Raw genomic sequence first — 22,214 nt, 5'->3', positions numbered from 1 at the left:
GGTCTAAATATGGCTGGTGGCTTTTATTTTGCCTGGAATTCAGATTTAATACCTTCTGAGTCAATGACGCAAAACAAAAATGTAGTTCTACGAAGTCAAAGCCAAGTGCTTATATGCATACTTGTTTAGGGTTGGTGTCTCAACGTATTTAGGCCAGTAGTTAAAAAAATAACAGCCAGGTAACTAGCTATTTCAGGACAGGTCATTGTAAGGGAATCCCCTCGCATCTTCCCCGCGGACATAGACGGCGCCGAGCATGTGCAGTCCGCGCTCGTATCTCCACTTCCCCGGCGCATGCGCGGAGCCCTACTTAAGCCGCGAGCACACGAATCTTCGGCGTCCTACTGTTGGTTACAGTGAACGCTGAAGATTCACACCCTGCAGCAGCTGAATCCCCAAACGGACTACCTCCAGTTCTTACTCATTCCCCCTGGAACAGCCTGCCAAGGCATCTCCACCTCTCTCTTCAGAGACCACCCAGGAGACTCTTGCATACTACAGTGATCTTGGAGTCCGTATCCAGTGATCTCCAGAACCGCAAGTATCATCTACCTGCTACCTGTGCATATCAAGCAACAGAGTGTTTCATTACTAACTGCTTATAATTGAATTGTCAAGTACTGCACCGTAGTGTTCCAATGCAAATCCAGTGAGAAAGACAGCCTGTTTGTTTTCTTGAAGTTGTGTGTCACCTGTTGTTCATTGCACTCTGCTCCTACAATTATACCCTGCAATTTGCTGCTATATAGACTCTTTTCATTCATAGCTATCAGAGGTTGTAGCAAGTTAATGAACTAAGGAGGAGACATCACCATCACTTAACCCCTCACTACACCTAGAGTTATCAAGTACACTAACTTCCTAAAAAAACCCTGCTGGGGTTAACCACTCCATCTCCCCTTCCTCGGTTACATGATGTTAAACGGTTCATCAACCATTCTCAAGTTTCTGAGAGAGGAGAACTGAACCGCATACTGAGTTAACCGAGACCTGCGTTGCTCCGCAGTTGAGATCCAAGTGCACTTGTGCAGGGAGCGTGACAGTCATCTATGACTGTCTCAATAATTCTCTAATAAGTTTTCTTTAATGCCTTTCTCAGACTCTCACTTTCTATGCTTCTAGATGTTGGTACAGTTCTCAAAGTCATCAGTGTTTCAAAGGATCTATGGAACATGGAAGAGGTTCTACTGGAAGAGCTTCAGATATTTAAGGTACAACGTGTGTGTGTGTGTGTGTGTGTGGTGTGTGTGTGTGGTGTGTGTGATGGAGGTAAAAACTGACTATGGTCAACAATTGAGGATCGCAGTCCTAAATGTCATATTTCAGGAAATAGCCCATTTCTGACCTCAGTCCCTTATCAAGGTTCTTCTCAGAGGGTAATAATTGCAGAAAACATGGCACATCCAGCAATCAGAACGTATTGTAATGTATTTTTTTTCAACTTACTCCCACTTTCCGGAACAGTTTCCCAAAATGATGGAGAATATAAGCCATACAAATGGAAGTACAATGTATATTAGCTTGGTATTTCACTTTAATACAGAAGTAATGTCATCTCTCAGATATGAGCTAGAAAACTTAATTTAAAAAAGCGTAAAGCTTAAAATAGGGGTATTACTAGGGTCCTCAAAGACCTGGGACACCCATAGCTACCTATACTTTTGTGATCCTTGTAGCGTAACATAATAAAATGTAGGTGAGTTTATTGTTTATTTCTTTCTCCCTTAGTGTCCTGGTGCTTTGCAGGTCTGAGAAGCAGGACATGCTCCAAAGTGCCTTGGAACGCCACTTATTTCAGCTAATCTTACATTATTTTATTGACCTTTGTGTATTTTGACTGTAAATGTCAATTCATAAAGATTATTACACAGTTTTGTGCTCCACAAAATCACTGGCTTCACGCTAGTGTTAACTGATTTTTAGTCAGATATGTACTTAAGTGTATTTCCCCTTTTGCAGCCTATTTGGGAAAACAGCTACTTTATATGTGTTATGCATTCCTATACACATAGTATAACTTTAAAATAAATATTTATTTTTTTTTGCTTCCTTTGTATCTGGTTTTTATTTGCTGAAAAATCTTAATTAGCTTTCTCCTGCTATGTAATGTTAAGGAGGAGGCTGGAGAGTCCTGTGTACCATAGTTAACCCTATCTCATAAGTTCTAAACTAGGGGGTCTATTCACAAAGCTGCCGAGGGCAGCCGAGTGAATGACCGATCAGAAGTGAAGTGAGCCGAACACTGTTCGGCTATTCACTTCAGGCTGGTACGGCTGATTTCAGCCGTATATCGGCTGAAATCAGCCGTACATCGGCTTGCTTCGTGTGGCTTCGGATCAGCCGAACATGCTCAGCATGTTCGGCTGACCCAAAGTGCAGAAGGAGTTCGACTCAGCCGATCCAACATCTGGATCGGCTGAGCCGAACCTCCGGCAGGCTTCTCACTGCTGTTTGGGCTTAAAAAAATGGTCCAGTAAATGGGAATTCTGGGGGCGCAGTCTGATCCATACCACAGTCAATAGAGTACCAAGTTCGCACATCACTGAGTTCGGTCGCAGAATCGTCGCTGTTTTAGGTCAAAAGCGGTTTTAGACCAGGTAGAAAACAGCGATAGTAAGATCACGGCTGGCTCCGCCCAGCTGTCAGAAGCAGGCTGTCGGCCGGCCAATGGCCGGCCGCTTGGCCAGCTTCGGCTTTCAGCACGGCTCAGCGCTCGACTGAGCTGCTCGGCCGTGATCGGGAGCTGTATGGGCTATTGTGAATAGCCCATACAGCACCCCCTCGGTTCTCCTGAACTGAAGGGGTCCTGGGGGCGAAGGCAGCCGAAGGATCGGCCGAAGCTACGGCCAGATCCTTCGGCAGCTTTGTGAACAGACCCCTCGGTGAACAGGACTGTCTATCCTAACAAAACGTTAAAGATCCCAACGTTAAAGATCCCACAGCTTCGGTGGCACAGTCAATGCACTTAAACTCAAATTGTCCCTTATCTGCACTTTGTCTTTCATCTTAAGCAATTGAAGCTGCCTTTAGTGTCCTATGTCTAAATCTGCTCTAAAAATAAACTAGAAAGATAAGAATTTTTTTTAGAAATAATATTTTTTAAGTAAGCTGTGTAAATGGAACACATCAAAGTCCAAATCCCATTCGCATTGCCACGGTCTCAAAACCACAAGGTATATGTGGTGCCCAGGTGACCACACCGATGGCGCTGTGCAAAATAGTAATAGTAATTCACCGGCACACACTTGAAGGGTTTTTAAAGTATTGATATGTTTATTCAATACCCAATGTCACATACTGTCATACGGTGCTAACGTTTCGGGTCCGCACAGGGATCCTTCATCAGAGCGACAGTGACAAATATATGGTGGGGGTTTTGCAAATTTGACTTCAGAGGTGGAAATACACTTTAGGGTGAGCAGAAATTGATGATACATTAGTTTGCAGTACTAAATGCTTGGTTCTGATAATCTTTGGTCAAGAGCTCCCAGTGGTGTGAGTTATGATCTACCCTAAACCTCCCATACACTTACCCTACCTGTAAACACACACAAAAAACTAGCACTATGAATTCAACATAGAATCTACTGGTCTGAGAAATACAGTTGTTTCAGGTGGTAAAAAAAAACACTTTGTGGAAGTATAAGAATAATTTATCCATCATAGTGTTTTGATCCACTAGAGTCTCTGGTTTCCTTATCCTTTCTTAGGGCTTGCCAAATTCCCGTTGCAATCACTTTCTTAGAACTTACACTGACACCAAAGGTGACAATCACTACTGCTGGGGAGCACTGGGAACCCAGGGGTTCACTTCACCAGTCACAGCCTTCTGTAGTAAGAACCTAATCCTGATAAGGTCTCACTAGCATATAGTTTAGCAAAACACGCAGATGGCTTTTTCTATGCTACATTAATACATTAACAAATACCAACAATTTTTAAAACAGAGGTTAGGGTTTCTAGCTAACTTATACCAGCTACTGTACAAAGCAGGGAATGCGTTACATGATTCTTACCCCATTAATCAACATGAATAGGTGAGTTGTGGAATTATTATTTTGTCTAAAAATATTAGAACTAAATCAAGTCTATGTCATTCTAGACTCTTTGATAAACATGTTCTAATTATGTAACTATCTAGGTAGCCCACAACTATCACTAATATGCCTCTATTTTGACAGTTGAGATTAAAATGTTTTATCTCATTGGCAACTCTGATCAACTCAGATGAGGATATGTGTAGTTTAAGACCACAGCAAATTAACATAGAAGATCCAACAAAATGAAAATGATATTGAACTGTTTCTCTATGACTGACTTAACATCCAGTAGGTATTGACTGATGTGCACATGAATGCACTGAGTCAATACACTTTTTTCACACAAAAAAGGATGGCCGTTACCTTTTAGGAATAGTTTTGACTGTAATAATTGCAATTAATATATTTATATACATGTTTAATATATCCATTTTGTAGTAAACGTAAGACTTATGATGGAAATATTTATTTTTTTCATTTTTAGAAACCTTCACCGATTACAAACATAGAGCTTTCAATCAAGCAGGTAAGTTACACTTGCCCCAAACACATTTCTTATATTCAAAGGGGGGAATTTATCAAAACTGGAGCAGACAAAATCTGGTGCAGAATTGCACTGCAATCAATCAGATTCTCCATCTCATTCTCAAATCTTACCTGAGCAAACGGAAGAGAGATGCTGATTGGTTGCCATGGGAAACTGCTCCAGATTCTGTCTGCTCCTGTTTTGATAAATTCCCACTAATATTTTTTAAATGCATGTGTGAGCTTCACGGTAACTAAAGCTGCCCATACAAGAGTAGACAGGGTTCCCGAACCCTAACCACCCTTATCTGTGGTCTTCCAATTGCAGTCATGACAAAATGCAGTCATGGAAGGACTGTATATACCCACTGAAGCAGTACACTTATGTTTGAGGTGCTAAAATAAAGAAACACAATAAACACAATTAAGTTTACACTGAAGTTTCCCTCCCATACTCTGATACAAAATGCCTACCCACTATTATATATAGAAACACTTGAACAGACTAAGAATTCATTCATCAACTGCCTTTTTTCCAGCAGTTGACAGGTGCAGAATGCTGATAAAAAAACATGCTACTTTGGATGTTCTTCTGCATTTAATTCAGACTAAAATAAAAATAAATAAAGTCTAACGCATGTTTTACGGTCATTGACCCATTTGGTTTAATACATGAGTAACATGAAATGGCTTTGTTTAATTTCAGCATCAACTTTACATAACATCTCATGATGGCCTGGTTCAGCTGTCACCACATAGGTGTGATACATATGGTAAGGCGTGTACAGACTGCTGCCTTGCAAGAGATCCATACTGTGCTTGGGATGGAAGTTCCTGCTCTAGATATATACCGACATTAAAAAGGTAAATGCCTTTGAAAGGAATGTATAATTTCTAAAAGAGCCAACGTTTTGATGTCATCAATTGGATGCAAATGAATTACAAGCAGCAGATAGCTATGGCCTGTTAGTCCACTGGACTCTTTAAAGCGGTACTAAACTCAAGAGTTAACGCTTAAAAATGCATTTAACAATAATAATAACTATTAACAAAAATGTAGCTTGTTTGTGTATCGCTTGGCTGTGGATCCTCAAATCATCTCTGAATTAATGCTGCTGACACTGTCCTTCCTTCTGGAGGGTGGCTACTTTTGTTCCTGATGGTCCCTGTGTGTTTTGTAAAGTAGCTACCGCTCCAAACCTGCTTCCAAGGCTACTTTACAACACACACAGATACCATGGGGAACAAAAGTAGCCACCCTCCAGAAGGAAGGACAGTGTCAGCATTAATTCAGAGATACTCAAATAAGATATTTTTGTTCATAGTCAATAGTTAATAGTAATTAAATGCATTTTGAAGATTTCACTTCTGAGTTTTAGTCTCACTTTAACCAGTGGCTTCATGACATTTAAATCAGCATTATGCATGAGAGTCAGTTTTATTTTATTGGCAACAGCACAGGTATTTCTATCAAAACAAGTTACAATGAGCTAGCTTTCGGAATTGTCCACTGAATAGGAAAACCATGAACTATAACACAGTTCCAAAGATAACAATTAAACAACGGTTAATGTTACATGAAATCTTATAATATGTAAAAAAAATTACTAAACCATTTTGAACCCATATCTTACAACTTTATGCTTATAGTGCTAACATAGAACAACTAGAGCAGGGCTAGAGAATACAATTGATTATTCAGTGAAAACATGTCTTAGCGGTATATTAAACTGGCATCTGATATATTAGTGTATAATTTATTTCTGCAGGTGTAGAATACTGCATACTTCCCTCATATTTTCCTATTGCTGTTGTTTGTTTTAACTGAGGCGCTGAAAGAATGCAATCAGTGCCTCTCTATCAATCTCAGTAATTGCATTCCTTCAAGCTTTTTCTGCTTTATAATCTATTGAGCAAGAAAAAATTTTGTGTCAGTAATTTTTACCTGCACGTATTTTTTTTTCTCAAGACGTTCTAGAAGACAAGATATAAAAAATGGAGATCCCCTTACACAATGCTGGGATGTGGATGAACGTAAGTTGTTTTCGGAGGTGTGAAGTACTTAATGTGTATGTGGTATGGATCTACAGTATAAAGTGCTAGAGGATTCCAATGCACTTCTGTAGTTACAGCCTATGAGTGTAATTGTATATTTCACTGGGCATACATTAACTGATATTGCCATATTAAAACCTAACTGCACATTTACCCTTGTTGACCTGGATCTAAAGTTTAAGCTGAGTACTAAAATGACTCCTCTGTCCGATCTGTATAGCTATAGCTATACTATGCAAAGAATGGGTGAATCCCTCGAGAGTAAGTAAAATATTTTTAATGCCAACAAACTACTCACCATCTATCCACTTGTTATACAGTCAAATGCATCAACAAATAGGTCACGGCTTAATTTCCATATTGATTTTGCTTCATAACCAAATTGATTTTGGTTACTACTCAACAAACAATGGCATCTCTTTGCTACTATTTGATGGTAAATGAGTAATAAATGCCTTCTCTTGATAATTGGTACCTCTAATAGGAACAAGAAGAAGCCTTTCTTGTTTGCTATACTCAGAAAGCCATTAGGTTAATGAGTACATTTGAGCTCCTCCTATACCTCAGCACAGTGAAAATTACTTGAAGCCAGAATTGTTATAAAGAAGATCTTCCCCAAAAACTGTTTTGATAGGAACGTGATGGTAGTTAAAGCTTTATTTCTGTAGTCCCTATGAAAAGTACTCTAAAATAAGCTGGAAGGTATTCCCCCTCAGTTCTTGGTGTTGTGCTGTCTGTGGCAATATTCATTATTAGTTTTAAAAAATTACCATATAGTTACTGTTTGCAGTTATTAATCTTTACTGCTAATATGTTTTATTTTGTGACTCCCTTTTCATTGTGTAATACTTTCCCTAAAAAAATCTTATTTTTTTCCCTCCTTTAGGGGCTGCCAATGAAGCTCCTGAAGAAAAAGTCATATTTGGCGTAGAGTTAAATTCTACCTTTTTGGAATGTGTTCCAAAGTCACAGCAAGCCTCTATCAGATGGTTTATTCAGCACACAGGAGAGGACCGACAGGAAGAGGTAAGTCCTTCTGATGATATATTTACAATGGAATATATTCAGATGTGCATATCACTGATTTTTTTTTATCTTTTACTTGCCAACTGGGTTTGATGCTATACTGGAAAATAATTATCTTTTTCAGAGGAAGTCACTCCTTATCCTGTATAATTTCCCATTTTATTTTTGTGACATCAAGGAAAACTAGTTCTGACTCATTTTACTGCCAGCTTGCTACAGAAAAAAATGACACAATTTAAAGTAAAACTGAAGATCATGTTTGGCGGTGGTGAAGAGATCCTTAAAGTACTACTATGTGCTAATAATTTTTTACCTTAATGCAATTTCTGCATCAAGGTAAAAAACACGCAGTACCATTTTGTGTCACTGCTGTCACTGCTGCCGGTCCCTCCGTTCCATGAAATTCCTGGTTATGGGGGAGAATACTGAGGGCAGAGGAGCCAGTGGGTCCTTCTGCCATTAGTCAAACTGTTGTGCGGAGAGGAGGGGCGTGGCCTGCCACTGGGCTGTGTGTGTCTGAGGACGCACATAGCTACTGCAGGCACGGCTAGGAATGTGCACGCTTGGGTGGCTCCATAGCAGGCGCTTAGCTGATGGAGGCACCCCTGCATGGGGTGGGAGGGAGAAAGATGCGGGGACCCATTAGAAAAGCAGGAATTTAAAAATTAAAGAACAAAGATCTGCAAAAATGTGGGCCTCCCAGTAATAATAAAAAACAAAATACTAAAGGTTTATTATCGCTTACATTTCAGATTTGATCCTAGAAAACATTCTTCCTTACAAACTGAAAAAGGATGTTTTTCTAAGGGTTGTTTAGTCCAATTTATTGAATACAAAGTGTGAGCAAGCAGATGCTAATGGAAAAATACTTTCCTAGAGCATTTGTTTTGCTAATAAGAATATAAATAAAAGAAGAGCACCTTTTCACTAGGTGCAAAAGCTGCATATTTGGAGCCATACCGATGTTGTAAAATATAATTGTTAAAACCTATATCTAAACAAGAGCAAACAATAGCAAACAATTTACTGTTAAAGCGGAACTCTGGGTAAATGTTTATTAACCCTTGCAGTGGGGCTACACCCGCACTGCAAGTGGTAAGTGCTCGTTTGTGTCTAGGTTCAAAAATAAAAAGATTATACTCACCCAATCCTTTGAGCCGCCTTGCTCTTAAACCCATCCATTCCACCTCGCTCCCCCTCTGCTGCAGCAGTCTATGGTCCCTGAGTCATCATGTTTTACACACAGTGTATAAGACATGAGGATGTTGAGGGACATACCATCGCTGCAGCGGAGGATGCAGGCTGGAGTGAGTGCTGTCACAGCCAGCCGTTTTAGATTATATATTTGTTATTTTTGGACCTAGACACAAACGAGCACCTGACCCTTGCAGTGCAATTTATATCTTGCCTTCTAGAATGCCTTGAAAACAAAATATGTGCAGGCAAAAATTAATAACATTTTTACCTGGAGTTCTGCTTTAAATACAAGTTGTGCGTGCCCTTGCAGCTTATGAAAAGATGCCAATGTAATAATTACCTTTTAATTAAGATAAGTCAGGCTTCAATCAGCATTTCTTGCAGTTTTCCAAAGCTTTTTGTACATTCTGCCTTGCTAAGAACAAGCTGCACTTATTCACCTCTAGAGAGTGATGTTTGGAGTTGACCTGTTTTGCATTGGTCTGAATGACAGCCCATCTTTCAGATGCAGCTTGTTGACAGCAAAGTAGGATGTTTGAAATATAGCAAGCTAAGTACCAGTATTAAAGAACCATACATTTCATGCCTTCTGTATGGCATTCTTGAATCACGTGATTCACTGTATAACATACTATACATATCTGCATGCACATACTCAGAGAATTGCTTGTCTCTTTTATTTTCTATGTGGATTACATGGTGCATATACATTTATGGAGTTATCCAATGATTGCAGCTCTCATTTTTCCAGGACAGAATTAAAAGTAAAAGCAGTCATCCAATTTGTTTTTTGTGGACAATACCGCTGCTTTTTTTTGCAATAGAATTCAGAGATCTGTATTTAAGTAATGGGAAAGTCAGCTTGCTCTTGCACATCCACAGGCGTAGGAGTCATTTCATGTATACGCCAAACAGTTTAGACATATCATCAATAAATCACTTGTAATACATGCTCCAATTCAAAATATTTATATTTGCATACATATTACATTTCTCACAGACCTTCCAGTGATTCAGCCCATCTGTCCATGTTTTCTAAAAAGAAAAATAAGCAAGTGTAAGTTTAATACACCGAAAGTGAAACATACTTACTTGCAGAAATATGTGCTCTTATTCTCACAACAAATTTGTATTAGTACCTGTTGATATTAATAAGGTGGGAAACGGGTTACTGCCCCTTCAGAACCAAACCAGTTTCATTTCTGGGCTATACATATAACTCTTCTCACAGATGGCAAATCTTTTTTAATATATAGGTTTTTAAAGCTGTGATAGGAGCTTTGGTTGGAATGCCCTTTTAGTGTTGTGTTGTGTTGACATATAGGCTTGAGGGTATTCTGAGTTTTGTTAGAAACCTGTTTTTCATATGTGGACTGGGCATAGAGGGGTTTTGGTCAACTCTGGTGCAGAAGTGACATCCTATTGTGTGGAGCAATAGTGTACATATTCAAGGCATGTACAGAGAGGTTGGGCAGAAGTGGATGTGAGTCAGCAATTCATATGTGCTATGGTGGTAAACGGCTTGAGCTATTTGTTGGGTGACCTATATACAGAATTTACTGCCTTCTAAGTCCAAGAAGGTCTAACTGATTAGCCCACGGAGGTGTAAACTAAGCAGGCAGCAGATCTCTTCAATGCATATTTCCACTTTTGCAGCATACAGGAAATCATTTTTTTTTTATTCTTACCTCTTAGATGTTTTGTCGCAGCAGGCAACATGGCTAATTCCATTTTTTCTCAGCGCAGTGGTCTGTCCTAATAAAAGACTTATGGCTGATATTTGAGGATTGTGTTTCTCTCATTAACATTTGAATGCAGAAGCCAGGGTTGTAATCCTTTAGTCCCTCACAGCCCCTCCTAACATTACAAAGAAGGAAAATAAAGTAGAAATGTTAACCTTTAAGAAGCCAAGAAAACTTAACTCCAGTAAAAGCAATTTAAACTGCAACATAAGCTTAGTTATGTGAATAGGAACATGTAACAAATATAAAATAGGTGTTATTTCAATCTGGCTGCAAAAGTGGAAATACACTTTAAGACTTAAATGCTGTGAGGAAGATATATGCTCAGATTCAACAGTAATTACTGCATACACTACTGGTTTATATTCATGCCCAAAGCAACACAGCTGAAATGGTGGTGGTTTGTTTTTAAAATACCCATAAACACATGGTGGCAGTCAGACAATTTATTCTCCCATGTGAAGAGATGTTTAAGGGGTATGATCACTTGTCCACTTTAAGGTGTTCACTTTAAGGTCATTGCAAAGTACAAGGGGCACTATGCCTCTGGAGGAAAATCGGTTTCATCTCTGTACACAGAGGCTTCTTCACAGTAAGAGCCATGTGGAATCGTCTTCCTCAGGAGCTAATTCTGAATAGTTCAGTTGGTTTTTTTTTAAGCTGAATTTATGTCTGAATATAACTGGCTTTTGATATTTTAAGTAAAAACAATATAAATGGTTGATCCAGGAAGTATAGTCCCTGTTGGACCAAATTGGACAATACTTTATAAGGGCTTTCTTTTTTTTTCCCTCTGGATCAACTATGGATTTAATATCCATAGCTGTTGGTTCTGTATATGGAGGTTTTAAAGTTATTTATTAAATCATTTTGGTTGAACTCAATGCACTGTACTTGTATCTTTTTTCAACCTAACTATATAACTGTAACAATTAAAAATTATTGGGACATCCAAATACATGTTAGTTATGACTAGGCAAGGAGCACACAGGAATATATTAAACTCAGCTCTTTATACTAGCAGTGGTGCTTTACAGGCCATTTTCAAAAAAATAGGTGAATCTTTAATCTTGAAAATCAATATACAATTTTATTATGTAAAGCAGCTTTGGGTTATGAACTTTGAGATGGAAACACAATGAAATATGGAAGTACAAAACTCAGCTCATCTTCCCCATCAGTCAGTTCCTTACCTGTGGTTTCTCGTTTCATGAGGACAATCAATCACTGTGACTAGTGTTTCCTTGTCTTTTGGTTTGTGATGAAAGGTATGCTTTGAAGATGCTGCCACCCAAAAGCAGCTGTGTAGATCTCCACATGTGCATTAGATAATTATCAAAATATTCTGTTTACTCAACAAAAGGAGTTCACTCCATTTGCAATGGCCACAACAAATGTATGTACCATGTTTCTCTAATTTAACCAGTAGTATGATTGTTGCATCCTTTACTATAAACAAAGATGTAAAACGTCTGTTGCCAATATTGACACACCCCACAGCCCCAAGTAAATTTAAACATAAACACATATGCAATTATTCTGCTGTCAATACCAAATAACTGGTCTGATCTCCAACCGATAAATGATCTCCCACTGATTTCATTTCTGAGCAATGTTTATTTGAGACATTTCCATACTGACAGATATGAACCATCTAGGTAAATGATACAGGTAGTCATTTGCTAAAATACCATGCTATGTTATACATAATAAACATGGTCTAGCTTACTTTCATAATGTGACCTTGAAGGTTAAACGAAGTCTGAACTGATGGATATTTAGGCTGCCGTTGCAGACCTCTCCATTTTAATATGCTAGTTGCCTGATTAGATGGATTGTGTGCTTTCTGTGTCACCAACCTGGACCAAGTGTGCAGATTACAAAGTTTTATTGTGTTTGCTACATGTTTAATCTAAATCATTAACTTTTTTTATAATCAGACTATCAGTCAACAGGGAGGGAATTGGCTGAATGGCAGACTACAGATTTCTTTCAGTTCTGGTTTCCTTTAATACATATTCAAATACAATTTGCTTGTTATCTTAAGGAAAAAATAACACCAATACAAATTAGGAAGGCATCACTTTAGACAGATACTTGTACCTTTTTGCTGCTACTTTTGTTGTGATATTGACTTGGCTTCCCATTCTCGCCTGAACTGACCCAGCAAGCAGCTTTACTGTAGTAGCCACTCAGAAGCAGTGAAGTAAATGGGCACTTCCCCAAATAAAAGCCCCAGTGAATTTTATGGAAGGCAGAAGGGTTGGAGAAAGTAGTGACTGCTGTTAAATAGGGACACAGTGCATTTCATCATCAGTTACAGTTAGTATGAGTATGAGTCAGACTGGTCATATAATGTTCTCACTCATTTCTACCTTACTTGCAGATAAGAAGGCCAGTGACATCTTAAATCTCATTTGCAAAATTACCAATATAGAAAACTACCAGTCTCAAGTAGCCATTTTTATTTTTTGGTAGCAAAGCTGACACTTTTTAACATTTACTCACAAAAATAGTGCATTTGCCTAATTGCAGAGTACTCTGCCAGCCTTGTTTTTTTTTTTGTTTTTTTTTACAGACAACACCCAAAATGTTGGCTGTATGTCACTTCCATACTGTGCATTATATCAACGGCCAAATTGTAAACAGAGGAAACTTATAGGCTGCCTTTTAGCAAATCTAACACTTAAATTGCTGACTATTTTCACTGTGACATTGTTTGACCTAGTATACAGTATTTCACTTTGTTTAGATGTTGCTTCAAAAAGAATTAATTTGTAGACATGTGCGATTCGGTTCGTTCTGAAATTCGTTTCGGACGAATTTTCGGAGATTCGGATGCATCCGAATTCCGAATTCCAGCTAATACGAATGCAAACGAATCCGAAATTCCCGATTTCCCGAAATTCGTTATTGGACGAATTTCGTTGCAGCAAAATGACATTAGGGAAAAAAAATGACACCATTTTACCTCTACAACACATCTATGCTTAAAGTACAGAGGCTATAGTGTAGTGGATAGAGCACAGGATTCCCACTGCTAACATCCCAGGTTCAAATCCCGGCCAAGTCAACTAATATTTAAAGTTTTTTTTTTTTCCTTTGCTTTTGAATTGGCATTCTCCTAACATTCCTACCAGACCTAAAGGGTCTGGTATGAATTGGGGGGAACCTCAGGCTTTTTTTTTTTCATCTTCTGCAGACTGTAAAAAAAAAAAGTCATTTTTGTTCCCCTTAATGTCATTTTGACGCAACGAAATTCGTTATTGGACGAATTCTGTTGCAGCAAAGTGTTTTTTTTTTACAGTCTGCAGAAGATGAAAAAAAATAAGTGTGAGGTTACCTCCCAATTCATACCAGACCCTTTAGGTCTGGTAGGAATGTTAGGAGGGCCCCTCCCTCCTTATAACACAAAAAAAGTGCGTGGGGTTCCCCCCAAAATCCATACCAGACCCTTAAGGTCTGGTAGGAATTTTAAAGGGGGACCCCAGCCCCAAAAAATGGGGGGAAAAAACGTGGGGTCCCCCCTAACAGTCCTACCAGACCCTTGATCCGAGCACAGGCCCGGCAGGGCAGGAAAGGGGGGGGACGATCGAGCGCCCCCCCCTCCCTGCGCCTTACCAGGCCACGTGCCCTCGGCATTGGGAGGGTGTCCCCGTGCCGATGGGGACAAGGGCCTCTTCCCCACAACCCTGACCCGGTGGTTGTGGGGGTCTGCGGGCAAGGGGGCTTATTTGCATCGGGGTACCCCTTTAAATAAGGGGGCACCCAGATGCCGCCCCCCCCCTTTGAATGAGTAAGGGGTACTTGTACCCCTACCCATTCACTAAAGGGTTAAATCAAATAGTTAGTAAAAAGTCCAGACTTTTGACAAAATCCTTTAATTGAAAAAAAAACAAACAGTCAATTTTTGACTAGTCCTTTAATAAAAAAATGAAAAAAAAAATGGCTCCATCGATGTAATCCAGAGTCAGGATCAGGATGCAGGACCCCCGCCGACCCGCCGAAATAAAAAAAGTCCCGCCGCAGACGACCACCCGAATCTGACGAAAACTAACAAAAATGACATTCAGTTTGAAAGTCAACAGATGGGTGGAGCGAGCCATGACGTCATGGCTCGCTCCGCCCATTTGACATCCTGAGCTGTCAACTGCTACATATTGTAGCCATATATATCAAATGCTTCTATGCTTAAAGTACAGAGGCTATAGAGTAGTGGATAGAGGTACAGGCTTGCAATTGATTGGCATTGTGAAGTTTGCTAGTTCAAGTCCAGTTTTTTTTTTTTTTCATAAACGAATTTCGGCAGGACTACCGCTAACGAATTTCGTCCGAAACTAATTTAATTTCGGACCCGAAAAACGAAACTAAACGAATTTTTTTTTTTCAAAACGAAACTAAACTAAACTAATTTTTTTCTTCAAAACTAAACTAAACTAAACAAATTTTTTGGCTGGTGCATATGTCTATTAATTTCCATGTGCACTAAATTTTTCAAGTAAATAGAAAAAAACTTAGACACTTACTACAGACCCTTGCTTCTGGCCTTTTTCTCTAATCGATGAAGAGCCTTAGGTTTTCCAGAATCCCACAGAAAGGTCAATTTACAACACTATTGCTTAGCCGGCAAGCCAGAAATCAGGATTTTTGAAATAATGTTTACTTTTTCGAATATTTATCTTTCATTTATTACAGGTATTTATATAGTGTCGACAATTTACGCGGCACTTTTACATAGTGCACATTCACATCAGTTCCTGCCCTCAAGGAGCTTACAATCTAAGATCCTATCTCATATGCATACAGGGATGATTTAGACAGGAGTCAATTAACCTTCTTAGCATGTCTTTGGAGTATGGAAGGAAACCAGAGTACCTGGTGGAAACCCAAGCACAGGTATTTGAACCAGGGACCCCCAGTGATGCAAGGCACTAACCACCTAGCCACTGTGGTGCCCTGTATTAAACATAGTTGTAAGAGTTCTAGGCATTGGGGTAAAGGGGTGTGGGAGGGTATAGGTGCTCTAAGTAATTGATCCTGTAACTGTGGCCCAGAAGATACTGCACTAGTGTAAGCTGTAAAACACCAGACTTTAGTCAAAGCTGGAGCTTTAAGTTTAAAGTTTAAAACCGGCCAGAAGATATGGGTAAGAAAGAATGGACTTCAATAAGCCATATTACCAAATTTAGCTCTGACTGCAAGGCTAGTGTATTTTCTTTATTGCAAGGAAAGCACTTGCTGCAATAGGGATGATATTACGGAAGGGAAAGCTGCTTCTACCAAGATGATGACCCTAAAAGGTATTAGTTAAGACCATTTTGAGCCTCTGGATGTTTTTTTTTGTTTTAGCTTTCAGGTTTCTTCAGATGTGGAATGCTTGTTGAATAATTGTCTTAACATGAATACTGTAATTAGACTAAATAATTTCTTCCAGATCAAAAAGAAGGTCATTTAGGGTAATATTCTGGAAAACAGCAGTTATGTGTCTTTCTCTGATCTGAAAATTAATAATATAATAGCATACTTTCCCATGGTACATGAATCACAAACCAAAAGTAACTAACTGTGTCCCAAAATGCATTTACAGATGCAATTACCTATGTAAATTTAAAATAAAAATACATGCTTTGACACAGCACTCATAATGCATTTGCTTCACAAGGACTCCTGTTAACTCATAACAGTTATAACAGTATAATGAATTTTGCTAATTATATTCAGAATATCTGGTAAAATGAGAGGGTGTCACAAAAACATAGTTCAATGTAAACTATGAAAAAAGATGTTCAAATATCAATATGTCTGTGCATAAAAGTAAAATAATTGTAAAAGCTAGCAACATGTGTAAAACACATGTTAATGATCAAATTGTTAAACATTAAGCATAAACTTGTCAGTACATGAGGCACCAAGAGGCGCGCATGTCCATACTCCAAACATCTTCATGAACATCCTCAGATATCTGGGGTGCTCCAAAATTCATATCCTGATATTTTCTGTTGAGAGCTGGTCTGTCACCTCACTTTTGGAACCTACTTATTGGACCATCTCTGTCATGGGCAGCCTTACTGGTCAGTTAGTTGCCAGGAAATGGAAAAAGGGAGACCAGCTCTCAACTACCTCAAACAAACAGGACCAATGGGCATTCATGAAAATGTTTGAAGGTGTGTGCAGACACTTCTACAGTAGTTGACTGCATTTTAATCATGTGTCAGCTCACAAAACAACTGGTTTACATCAAAAGGATGCTGCCATGAGGTCCAATACCTATAATAAATCTAGCTTCAAACTACTTCGGTTTGTCACTGTGGGTATTTTCTGATGCACATATGAAAATTATGCCCCCTTACATTTGTGATTAGTGAGTAGCATTACACTTTCATTGGTGGTTAGTGGGAAGAATTCTTCTTAAAGTAGTATTAAATTCTAGCCTTCTAAAACTGTTTTCAATAATGAATCCAAACAAATGTATATTGCACAGCAAAGTATTTCTTTACATGTTTGACAAAGCACTTACAGTTATCAGGTTTCCAAACAGCTGGCTCCAAACACAGAGACTTTGCTGTGCCTCTGTGTTTGGGGAGTGTACTAGCACACACAAGGGTGGTTGCATAGTACACTTCCTAAAACAGGAAATCAGGGCCAGTGCTCAGGGGACACGCTGATTCTGCAGGAGGCTAAAACATTTAAACATCAAGGAGCAGCATCCATTGTAAGTGATTTTGCATTTGGAATAGCTTAAAACCCTTTAGACTTTATTATCACTTTAACTTGATGGTCAGTGGGGAAGTGAGCATTTCATTGGTGGTCAGACAGAAGGATGACCCTTACATTAGTATTCAGTTAGAGAAAGAATGTAAATGGCATTGCTAGTTGGTAGGAAGAATGACCCATCACATTAGTAGTCAGTGAAAAGAAGGTACCTAAAGCTGGAAATACACCTGTAGATCTGCAGATTCTCTATGGTCAGATGCGACATATTTCTCCATCTGTGCTAAACTGTGTGGATGAAGGAATCTCCCACTGGGCCAAGCTTCACTATCTTGCTAGTCGGCCCCGCTGACTGTCAAAATACCTGAACAATCTGGATGGATGTAGGCATTGTTCAGGTATTTTGAGAGCCAGCGGGGCCGATTAGCAAGATACTGAAGATTGACCCAGTGGGAGATTCCTCTATCCACACAGTTTAGTGTAGATGGGGCAATCTGTTGCAAAGTTTCCATCTGATCATAAAAAATCTGCACAAAATCTATAGATATATGGCCAGCTTTACATTGATAGTGAGTGGGAAGAATGCTGTTTACATTGATGGTTAGTAGAAAGAATGGCCCTTACAGGCAACAGTAGTTACTTACCTAAGAGATAAAAGATAACACTCTACTTGCACTGCTGGCTCTGATGTTTGGCACCAGAACTATGCAGGCACCATCAAACAGGAAGTCAATTCAATTCAATGACCTGCATGATGCCCCCTTCCCCCCACTTATTACCTGTACCTGCAATGGACTGATACTGACAACCCTGCTGTGAACAGCTGCAAGAGCCCCCCCCCCCACCATTTCAGAGTATGAGTTAAACACATGCCACTTTCCATGCATATGAATAAGGCACAATCACTGTCACAGGGGACAGGAATGAGCTTGTTAAGCCCTGTGCTTGTTCCAATTTTCATAAAGTTTGTTTGGATGTGGCAGCAGATCTAGTGTGGCCAAAGCACAGGTTCCATTTTATTAATTCTGTATTTTATTAGGAAGGGGGTTGTGACTTTTATCACTGTATATATCTGTATTCACCCTCCTCCGCTCTATTCTATAGCATGAACAAAAAAAGATCAAGTGATCCAAGAATTCATGTCTGTAGTAACTTTTCACTTTTCACTTTCAACGATAATAACACTTACTGCAAATAAATACACTAAACACCTCTGAACTTTTAGTAGATTTTAAGTGATGTATTTGATGTTCATAGAGTTTACAGAAAGGAGATTTGAGTTTTTCTATTAACTAAAATAGTATTTAGTAAATAGTAAATATGGCAAAATAGGACAATACACTAAGGGGGTTATTCACTATGGAGCCAAAGATACAGCCGTAGCTTCGGCTCTTTTCGGCCACCGGACCTGTTAAGTGGAACCGAAGGGCTCCTGTACAGGCTATTCAGAATAGTCCATACAGCAGCCGAGCCAAAGGCATATGCTTTGACTCGTCTGAGCTGAAGTGACAGCCAAAGCATGGAGAAAGGTTGGCCAAAGCTGACCGATCTCCATGCAAATGACAGCTGGGCGGAGCGAGCCGTGAACTCACGGCTCGCTCTGCCCAGTTGTAATGACAGATCAGCGTCCCCAAATGACCTGGGGATGCTGTTCTGTCATTAAACAATAACAACTGAGCGGAGCTGGCCTTGGAGTCACGGCCGGCTCCGCCCAGTTGTTATTCATTGACCGGGACCTGCTAGAAGACTCTGGCAGGTGCCGACCAATAGGAAAAAGTTGGGCAGAGCTAGCTGTCACTGCTAGCTCCACCTTATTGTTTTTCTTTTGCCTGCATTTTTTTTATTTTTTATTTTTTATTTTTTCTTTTGCTTTTCTTTAAACTATTTTAATTTTCTTACATTTTAAAACAATTTTTCAACTTTTTTAAAATGTATTTTTTATTTCACTTATTTTCTATTCTATCTCTGCTCGGCGGCATTTGGCTATTCACTTACTGCGGATTGGCCCCTATGAGAATAGGGGCGAACGGCAGTGAGTGAGCTGCCGGAGCTTCGGCTCAGCCGGTCTAAATGTTGGATTGGCGAAGTCGAAGTCCTTCTGCACTTCAGCTCAGCCGAACATGCCGAGCATGTTCGGCTGACCGAAGGCAGCCGATGTACAGCTGAAGTCAGCCGTACAAGCCAGAAATGAATAGCCGAACAGCGTTCGGCTCACTTTACTTCGACTGGGTTATTTACTTGGCTGCCTTCAGCATCTTTGTGAATAACCTCCTAAATACACAAGTATCTTTTGTAACCTATAAATTGAGTAAGAAATAAAATAATGTTTTCTATATCTAAAACTAATTTTTATTTTTTACAGATAACATCTGATGAAAGGGTAATTAAAACTGAATACGGGCTTCTGATTCGTAGTCTACAGAAGAAGGATTCTGGAATTTACTATTGCAAGGCTCAAGAGCACACGTTCACTCACACCCTTGTAAAGCTTAATGTAAAAGTCATAGAAAATGAGCAGATGGAACAGACACAAAAGTTAGAGGATGAGGAAGGCAGAGGGCGAGATATAATGACCGAGTCAAGGCTGAGGTACAAAGACTATTTGCAACTTTTAAGCAGTCCTACTTTCAGTATGGATGAGTATTGTGAGCAAATGTGGCACAAGGAAAAGAAGAGACAACGCAATAAAGGTGGAGCAAAATGGAAACATGTGCAAGAGATTAAAAAGAGCAGGAACCGGAGACACCATGAACAAAGGGAGAAGCTTACTAAAATGTTACCTGCATAGACTGTGTGGACTTTTATATACATATTCCATTATGTACATTTCTTGTATTAATATTCCTCTTTGAACTGGGAAGATCTAATATGTACAAGACAATGTAGTACCAAGAATATCCTAAAAAAAGTGAAGTCAATTCACAATTTTTGTATTACACCTTTCAGAAAATAGAATGGATTTAGGGGGTATAAGTATCCTTTTTGTGTAGTGTTGTTTGTGTGTAGCTCCATCTTTCGGGTTAAGTTAATAATAACTGGTCATTCAGGCTTTTATTTATTAAACTGTGTTATTTAGGTATTGCCGTCTTTCTTTTTTTGTAAGTTATAAATTAATATTGGGATGTTTTAAGTTACTGTTTACCTTTTTTAAATGTTTTTTGTTTTACTATGGAAAGTGGTATTTTTTTAAGACTGCCTGATACTGAGACTCAATTTTCAATGACAGTGTTGCAAAATGTATGCAAAAATAATCAACAAAAATAACACACCAATCATGATTCCTCTTTTTTTTTTACTGCTGCTCTAACAATAACTGATGGTTTAATATCCGTGTTTACACTTTTTTTCAATCTACATTATTGATCATGACTATGATCGATTTCTATTGTACCTGTAGCAGATTTGAGGTGGAAAAATTTTAAAGTTCTCTGACATCAGGAAATTGCGCACAAGACAATAAATATAATTGTTGAACTTCCTAACTTTTTTATTCTTCTTTGCTTTTTTTGTCCAGAAGCATTTTATGCTTTGGCATTATGCCTTAGCACTTAGAGGGGGTCCATTAGAGTAATATTGCGAGTAATCTATGGTCTGTTTAATTATTTATATATATATATGTTATTGTATGAGGCCAAATGTAAATAGATTTGTTAATGTGTGTTAATAAAAAACAAATCATTAGAAAGACCCTTGTGGTTTATTTGTAAAGCAGGGAATGTGACATTCACCAAACATTCACTGGTGATGAATCATTCACTGTATACTAACGTACATTTTCCAGTAAGATTCTCCCAAAGTGAATGTTTGGTTAATGTCACATGTAGGTAGATGGAAGAACCCTCCGCACACCTCACAACGTTCCAGGCCTATGCAACAGTGGTGCTCGCAGTGATGACCATGGATGGCGCCGTGCAGATACAAGGCAGAAGACAAAGATCACCAGCACTCAGTAATATCATTCAATATGTCCATTAATTGGACAGATCGTCACAATAACAAATATTAGTGTTTGTGTTGTCACATCTTTTTCGCCCTGAGGAAGGGACCCTGTGTGGCCCTGAAACGTTGGCATTTGTTATTGTGACGATCTGTCCAATTAAATGGACATACTGAATGATAATACTGAGTGCTGGTGATCTTTGTCTTCTGGTTAATGTCACATTCACTGTTTTATAAGTGTGCCCCTTTGTTTCTATGTATAATCTTTTTTAATGCAGAAAGGTATGTTTCTGTATGTTTTGCATGTTATGCTTCCAGCTTAGAAGTGATGCACATTAAGTTGCCCAAGTTGGAAATGAATCTGTGTGAAAACCTGTGTGAAAACCACTGAAACCTCAGTGAAAACCTCAGCAAAGGTTATATTCAAATGGAGACTTTTTCTCCCACCTTCTGAAATACCTATATTGTTTTATATGATGTATAACCTCTTTGACTACAAGGGAGGCAGGATTGTGGGAAGCACCACTGCTATAGGATGAGTTAAAGCATATCTAAACCCAAAAACAAAAATGTCATATAGTGCAGTTTGCCAGTTGTTAAATGTGGTGGCTGCATTTTTTTTACCAGACTCTCTTAACTTTTTACCAAATGTGCTCTTGTCATCCTGTTGTAGGATAACAATGGTCCATACTGTACTGTATCTATGGAGGAGCACTGTTGATACCCTAGGCTACTCTTCTGATTTGGACTACCAACACTTCCCACTCTTCTCATCTCCATTACATAGGGAAAGGTGGGTTTTGTAATGTGCAGAAGATAGCCTAGAAAGCTGGTAACATTATTTAAAGAATTCCGTGAATTTTACAAATGTTCCGTTGCAGTGGGGCTACCCCTGTACTGCAAGGTGTTAAGCACTAATTTCTTTCTAGTGGATGGAATAAGGAAGATATAATAACCTGATCCGCGATCTTGCCAAGCT

General features: G+C 39.0%; 1 protein-coding gene across 1 annotated transcript in view; it reads left to right on the top strand.

Moving 5' to 3' along the window:
- Positions 1 to 20,778, top strand: part of SEMA3D (semaphorin 3D) — a 120,314-nt gene extending 99,536 nt beyond the window's left edge. The window contains exons 13-18 of the mRNA XM_018569970.1: positions 1,123 to 1,211; positions 4,525 to 4,566; positions 5,272 to 5,429; positions 6,535 to 6,599; positions 7,507 to 7,646; positions 19,659 to 20,778. Of these exons, the coding sequence (XP_018425472.1) occupies positions 1,123 to 1,211; positions 4,525 to 4,566; positions 5,272 to 5,429; positions 6,535 to 6,599; positions 7,507 to 7,646; positions 19,659 to 20,084 (920 nt within the window). The 3' untranslated portion in view covers positions 20,085 to 20,778. The remainder of the gene's footprint in view (positions 1 to 1,122; positions 1,212 to 4,524; positions 4,567 to 5,271; positions 5,430 to 6,534; positions 6,600 to 7,506; positions 7,647 to 19,658) is intronic.
- The last annotated feature ends 1,436 nt before the right edge of the window (positions 20,779 to 22,214 follow it).

This window comes from Nanorana parkeri, unplaced genomic scaffold, assembly GCF_000935625.1.
Source record: "Nanorana parkeri isolate BGI_ZX_2015 unplaced genomic scaffold, ASM93562v1 scaffold1435, whole genome shotgun sequence".
Classification (NCBI taxonomy): domain Eukaryota; kingdom Metazoa; phylum Chordata; class Amphibia; order Anura; family Dicroglossidae; genus Nanorana; species Nanorana parkeri.
This window is presented reverse-complemented; position numbering and strand designations above follow the sequence as displayed.